The sequence below is a fragment of the Limulus polyphemus genome, unplaced genomic scaffold (genome assembly GCF_000517525.1).
Source record: "Limulus polyphemus unplaced genomic scaffold, Limulus_polyphemus-2.1.2 Scaffold11101, whole genome shotgun sequence".
NCBI classification, from domain to species: Eukaryota; Metazoa; Arthropoda; class Merostomata; order Xiphosura; family Limulidae; genus Limulus; species Limulus polyphemus.
Window position 1 is genome coordinate 1 of NW_013676711.1, and position 7,064 is coordinate 7,064.

Genomic DNA, 7,064 nt, shown 5'->3' on the forward strand with positions numbered 1-7,064 from the left:
AAGATTTGAAGCCAATAATTGATTTTATAAGAGCAAGTGTTTTGCACCCTGCTTGGGAGAAGGTGTCTAGTCTAAGCCCTGTGACAAAGAACTATTGGGCACAATGGGACCAGTTGAAGCTTGAAGATGGTATTATTCTCTGGAGAGGGGAAAGTGACGACCTAGCAAACGGTTATACCAAGAAAGTTACGGAAAGTTGTGCTGCGTCAATCCATGATACGTTAACAGGAGGACATCTTGGAGTTAAGAAGACATTGAGTCACCTACAACAGAGATTTTACTGGATAGGTATGAGGTAAGATATGGAAGAATGGTACAGAACATGCAGTACATCTTAAGGAGACTTAATCATAAGGGACGTGCTCCAATGAAGTTATATCAAGTTGGTGCACCAATGGAAAGAGTAGCTGTTGATATTGCTGGAAACAAGTACATTTGTGAGGTGATGGATTATTTCACCAAGTGGCCTGAGGCATATGCAATACCAAATCAGGAAGCTACAACTGTATCTTCGGCTATTAGTGATTTCTTCTTCAGATTTGGTATGCCATACGAACTGCATTCAGATCAAGGCCGTAACTTAGAATCAGCTGTGTTCCATAAATGCTGCAAGACGAAAGACCAGGACAACGCCACTTCACCCATAGTCTGATGTGATGGTAGAAAAATACAATTGGACATAGGGACAGGAATTGGCAAAGTTTTGTAATAGCCACCAAGATGACTGGGATGTCTTACTCTCTCCACTGTTGATAGCCTATAGAACAGCAGAGCATGAAGCCACTGGTTGCACTCCAGCAAAGCTGATGTTTGGTCGGAAACTTCGGTTGCCAGTGGACCTGATAACATGACGCCCACCTTACGAAGAGTTGCCTGAAAATGTGTCAGAGGTCGTGAAAGTGTTATCTGAAAGGATGGATGATATTCACCATTAAGTTCATTCAAACTTGTAAAACGTCTGCTGATTCCATGAAGCTATGTTATGATAAGAGATCTATTGAAGTCAGCTTTGTACCAGGACACAAGGTGTGGTTGTATAATCCTAGGAAGACCAAAGGGAAGTCTCCTAAGTTGTCTTCTTCATGGGAAGGCCCATATGACATAGTGTATCATCTCTCAGACGTGACTTTCTGAATAAAATGTGGTCGGCGAGGTAAGCCAATGGTGATGCATGCAAACAGGCCTTAGCGCTATCATGGTCCAGGTCATTTCAGTTGGAACGAAGTGAAGAACGGAACAAATGGTGCTAATGAAGACATGTCACCTGAAAAAGCCACTATCGAAGAAGAAATTCTACCCGGTTTTGAGAAGGGAAACAGTGAAGCCCTTGATGAAGTTACTACTATTGATGTGACTGTTACCTATAATAGGACATTTTCTGATGGAGCAGATGAACCCCACGTAAAGCAGAAGCCAACGAGACTGAGACCAGTACGGAAAAAGATACGTCCTGTAAAATTAAGAGACTTTGTTGAATTTTAATATTGTGTTTGTAAATTCTGTACATTTATTCAATTTATTGTTAGTTATCTATTGGTTTAATGTAAGTGGCTATTGTTCGGGACGAACAAAACTAAGGAAGGGGCAGTGTTACGACAGCGGAAGTCACGCGACGCTGGAAGCATGCGCGCTGGAGTTTCTGCAAGTATCCTGACTTTTCCTGACAACTCTTGTCGTGTTGTAGGCGCCTTCTTTTTATTGTATTGTTACGTCTCCGTTTGTTAATTGATTTTCCGTAACTTCGTTCCGACGAAACTTTAGCGACACAAGTCTTTACTTAATAAAACTGGTTTATTCTTTCCGAATACAACTTTACGATACACTTATTTTCAACAGTCGCTCTATAACAAACGCTATATCAACGAACGTCAACAATACTTCTGACTGCAGTTCAATTACTCACTATCTACACACACACATTATTCTATTCTCTCGTCACGTTGTCACCCTCTTATATATATACCAGACTACCACGTATCTAGTATTCTCCCGACAATTCCCGAAGGTTCGATCGAACGAGTCACGTGACCTCGCTGACGCAACAGTATATAAGCCCAGCAAATAAAGCGGAGAAAAAAATTGCAGATGGAGAGACAAAATAATTGAGTGAAGAGAGCGATAGTGACCGTAAGTAAAGTCGTGAATCATTGTGTGTGTGTATTGCAAAGTTGTATCGAGAAAGAATAAACTAGTTTTAATTAAGAAAGGACTTGTATCGCTGAAGTTTCTCGGAAATAACTTTTCCCGGTAATTATCAAACAAGCAGACACGTAACAGTCTAACATCTTGCTCAGTTAACTGGCTTGAGCGGCGGCATTCCATCTCATTAATTCCTATTTTCATTTTTTTTATCTTCTTCTTCAAATTAAAGTTATTTAATTAATACAAAAACTTTCATAGTTTTGTGGCGGTACTACTAATTCTGTACTATCCAAATATTATACCCCTCTCCGTGGCAGAATGCGTATGCGTATGGTATAAGCGAGACGATAATCAAAATTATTCTATCACAGTTTAGTTCTAATTCTAGCTATGCTACTGTTAGTTTACGTGTATTTAGCAAGATATTTTTAGGTAATACTAGTGATAATTTTACGTTTTTATACCAGTTTAATTCTGTTTATTTCATTTTCAAAAAAAAATAAATATTTTGCTTATGTACTTGTTTTCCTTTATAAATATTAATAATGCTTCTGTGTTTTGCTCAGTTTCAATTGGCAAACGGGAACCGTGCGAGTTATTAAAAATAAAATGTTTGTTAACCCTAGTAATAGTAGTACTCTGCTCACCATAATTTTCATTAATTTGTCACCACTATCACCCGAAAACTATTTGCTCGGAAGGTATTAACTTGAAAAGCGATAAATATTTATCCTAATATCTGCGAAGAAAGTCAGCCGTACATGTTCACGTAAAGCTAAGATAACTTAAAAACTTATTTAAAATCAAAAGTATTTTGTTGAAACCATTTATGTAGAAAATCCATTGGAAATTATGGAAAGTCTGAAATTATGAATAATTCAAGTCTTGAATGGTTCATAGTTCCAGTTTTTCGTGTTTTAGTGTAATTTTATATTTGAGGTGAATCTAGTCAATAGAGTTAAACCTAATCCCCAGTCATTACACTTTTAAACTGTTGGTAAATATTTTCTTGGTGTTTGTTTTACTGATATTACTATTAGATTTGAAGTTACTTTTGTTAGATAATGTCACTGTTTGAATATAAAGTTGTGAAAAAATAAAGCTTATAATTTTATAATGTTATCAAGATAATGTGAATGTTGAGAATGGTATTTAATTTTGTAAGATTTTGAAGTATGTAACATCTGTTTCTTAAATATTTTCTCTGTAGTCTAACTGAAAACGTTTTTAGTTTTACAGAATATAAAGGTGAAGCTTATATGTAATCATGGAAGTTTTAAAGATGAAGGTTGAACCCTTTACTGATGAGAAGCAGGATGATTTGTTGGATATCAAACTGATGAAAAAGGAGGATGAAACTTTCACAATAACTAATAGTAAGTCTGTATATTTAGTGTTTTGTGTTCTTCCCAACATAATAGTATGAATTTCACCTTTTTAAATTTATTACAGTAACTGAATTTATCATAATTAATTGGAAATTTCTTATACAGGTGTTTTTCCTGTCTTAGGGTTTTATATCAATAAGTATAATTAGGCAGCATTGTCTTGATTATTTTCATCTTTATATGTCATGAACCTGAATCCACTAACATTTTTGTAATCTTATTCTATACCATCACCTGTAATTAAGGTTAAACTTGAGTAGTTGCACCATACTTACCAACAATTCTTTACATACCCACCTTCCATGTGGCTTATTAGTTGGAAGTTTCTTCTCTAATTGAGACCTTATTGGTTATTGACTATAGAAACCATCAGTGCTTTGTTGGCACTCAGTGATAAACATATTTAGATCTGACAATGAATTTAGAAGGGATCTGTTACATATTTCAGTGTTGTATCAAGTATTAATCACCAGTATATGTATTTGGAACTAATTGGATGTACAATGATTTCATCAATGCTTTGTTGGTCCTGATTGAACAATATATATGGATTGAATATGAGTGTACAAGGATCTCATTGTTGGTTTGTTGACTCTCGTTAGTCAACTTATTTGTACTAACTATGGTTGTACAAATGAATTGTTTGTTTTTTTGGTTATGATTGTCCTACAAGTATGGTTCATGAATGTTGAGTCACTTTTGGTTCCCTCATTGTTATTTCCAATTCAAGTCAGTACCAATTGCCCTTATTAACCTGGTAAATAAGCCTGGTATTTTCCAAAGTTCTCTTTGTCTTCTGTTTCCAAGGGACAAGAATTATAAACTGGTCTTTTTTTCACAACACTCCTGACTCTTAAGTTTATCACTCAGGTGTTTGTTAATACAGATATTTAGCATATTTCTGTAATACAAGAGGGTGTAGTTTTATAATGTGAATTAATTTCTATGTGAATATTAGATAACTCCACTTAATAACAGTAGGTTTGAACAGAAGATTTATAGTGTTATTGTAACTGAAAACTATACAGAGTTTTAAACCTGTACTAGAACTTAAGGAGACTGGACACATTTGATGGAGAAATTGAACACAGTCTTTATTTACAAAGGAAAGTAAACAGAAATATGTTTGTACATATGTAGACACTGACACAATAATTTTTATGAAGCCAGAATCTAGTTCTAGAACTTTCCATCTCTTGGGACTGACTTCTGTAGAACTATATTCAAGTTTAAACTGGGTTGAACTGAGAAAGGATGACTGCTTCAGTCATGCAGGAAGAGGTGTATCCTTTCTCCTGTGATGGCTTCATGTTATCACTGGTCATTCTCACAGAGGATTTGTTGACTAACATAAAAATATCATCCACTCATCCAGAATAAGATGTAGCAGTTGTTGATCTTTCCAAAATGTACATACCACAAAATCCTCTTTAACAGGATCATTCTCTCACAGGATTTGTTGACTTTTATATCAGCCACTTATCCAAAATAATATGTTCTGTTATAGTACATTACCTCCGTTCACATAAATTGATATTCTTATTCAATGCTGCCTTCTATATGCAAAATTTTTTATCATGCATGCCATGAGCCTTAAGCCTCCCCTCCATTGGAAATGACTCATTCCAATGTGTGTTTCATGCAAATTATCATACGACAACCCTCCATCATTGAGAGTGCCACGTACACACCCTCATTATGCATGGGACTCCCTCTATTCAACTCTACCAGACTATAACTTCTTGTTTGGCAGTGCTCATGTTTAGACGTTTAAAAGTTTGCTTTGGTGTGTTTTGTCTTTATGACTTACATAGTTATATTTCCGAAGAGGTGGTCTTTATTAATTGTTTTTTGATTATACAGCTAATGCCTTTATTTTCAATTCACTTTCCAGTGTTTTTTACTCTCTCGCTTGCACATTTGTATTCATCTATCAATACATCTTGTTTGATTTATTATGTACCATGAATTTTGAGGTTAATGTTACCATTTCAGGTATCACATATCATACAAACACATTTTCGTGAAACTGTTTAGTCTGATAAAGATTTTGATAGCCTTGTCTTCCTCTGCCTCACCTGTGGAATCAGCTAGGGCAAATACGGTGGTTTTAGACATGATTTCCTCGGTATGTGATATTTTATCCCTTTCCCCAATTTTCTGTGATTCCCATCCTCCTTTGTTGCATTATAGTTCATCTCCTCCTTATTTAGTCTTCTCACCAGATATTAGTGTTCATGCTGAGTGTTTTAATTCCCCAACTGGTTGAGGGTGCCAGCTTACCTTGCCTCCCCATGGGCTGTGGATCAGTTTGCTTTGGCATACCATCAAGCTGACTGTCCATTTCTAGACTCAGCAGTTAGGGTCTATCATGCCAGTTTATGGGGCACTCCCCGATTTTCTAGTGTGTTTAACTCATGCCCAGTTTTTGTGCCTTTGTCTTAACCTTACTTCACTTCTACAGTATTTAGCTATCCAACATCTCCTATTTGGGGCTATGTACCAAAATCCTGAGGGTTTTTCGAGGGACAGCTTCTCCCTTATTACCTCCACATTGGCTCATTTGTCGTCCTCGGCTCTCGCCTTGTCCCAGGTTCATTTGCCGCCCACTTATCTCAAGGAATTATGTTTTCTTTGGTGGTATGTGATTGATCATGTTCCTGACATTTTAGAATCATGTGTGGAATCCCTGCATCAACACTACCCTTTTTTCTTTGGTAGATCGTTTGTCGTAGTCAGAACCATGATAAGCCCCTATTCCCATTTCCCATCCTTCTCAGTGCTTACCTGTTCCTTCTTCCAGGGGTTCCTTATCTTGTCATTTTCTTCAATGTAGATTGGCATGATGCCACCAGTATTGGTGACTACCTGGTGGGTTCTGTTCTGGTGGAATCTTGATTGTGCAAATTTGCTCCCCTTTGGCTAGCTTTCATCATCACAGATCAGTGTGTTATTCGGGTACTATCAGATGGACTTGTCCTACAGTTCCATTCCCCACCTCTGTTGTCGTAGGTACTCATTTCTTTTCCACTGCCTTGGGATCCCATTACTAGCCAGTGTCTGTCAGACTGTTCAAGACCTTCTGTCTCAAGAGGCCATTGATCCTCTGAATCTTCTTTCTCCTAGTTTTTATTCCAGGCTGTTTGTTGTTCCCAAGAAAACCCTATTCCCATTTCCCATCCTTGTTAACCCTTAGCTGTTTCTTCTTCCATAGGTTCCTTATCTTGTCGTTTTCTTTGACATACGAGACCTGTGAGAAAAGTATCCGACCTTTGGCCGTGGAATAAAAACTGGCATACCTGGAGCGTTGGAAACCTAATCACCCTCAAAATAGTCTCCTTGGGACTCCACACACTTCTGCCGCCATTGTTGGAAGCATTCCGAGAAAGCCTCTTTCGAAATGGAGTTTAGCTCGGCTGTCGTTGCAGCCATAATGTCTTCTCTTGTCTGAAATTGCGTTCCTTTCAATGGCCTCTTGAGTTTGGGGAACAGCCAGAAGTCGCAAGGAGCCATATCAGGAGAGTAAGGAGCCTG

At 37.3% G+C, this 7,064-nt stretch overlaps 1 protein-coding gene across 1 annotated transcript in view; it reads right to left on the minus strand.

The window, feature by feature from the left end:
- Window positions 1–4,759: 4,759 nt before the first annotated feature.
- LOC106476644 (putative uncharacterized protein FLJ37770) overlaps window positions 4,760–7,064 on the minus strand; it is a 3,733-nt gene continuing 1,428 nt past the window's right edge. Inside the window, exon 2 of the mRNA XM_013937288.1 lies at window positions 4,760–4,875. Within this exon, the coding sequence (XP_013792742.1) occupies window positions 4,760–4,875 (116 nt within the window). The remainder of the gene's footprint in view (window positions 4,876–7,064) is intronic.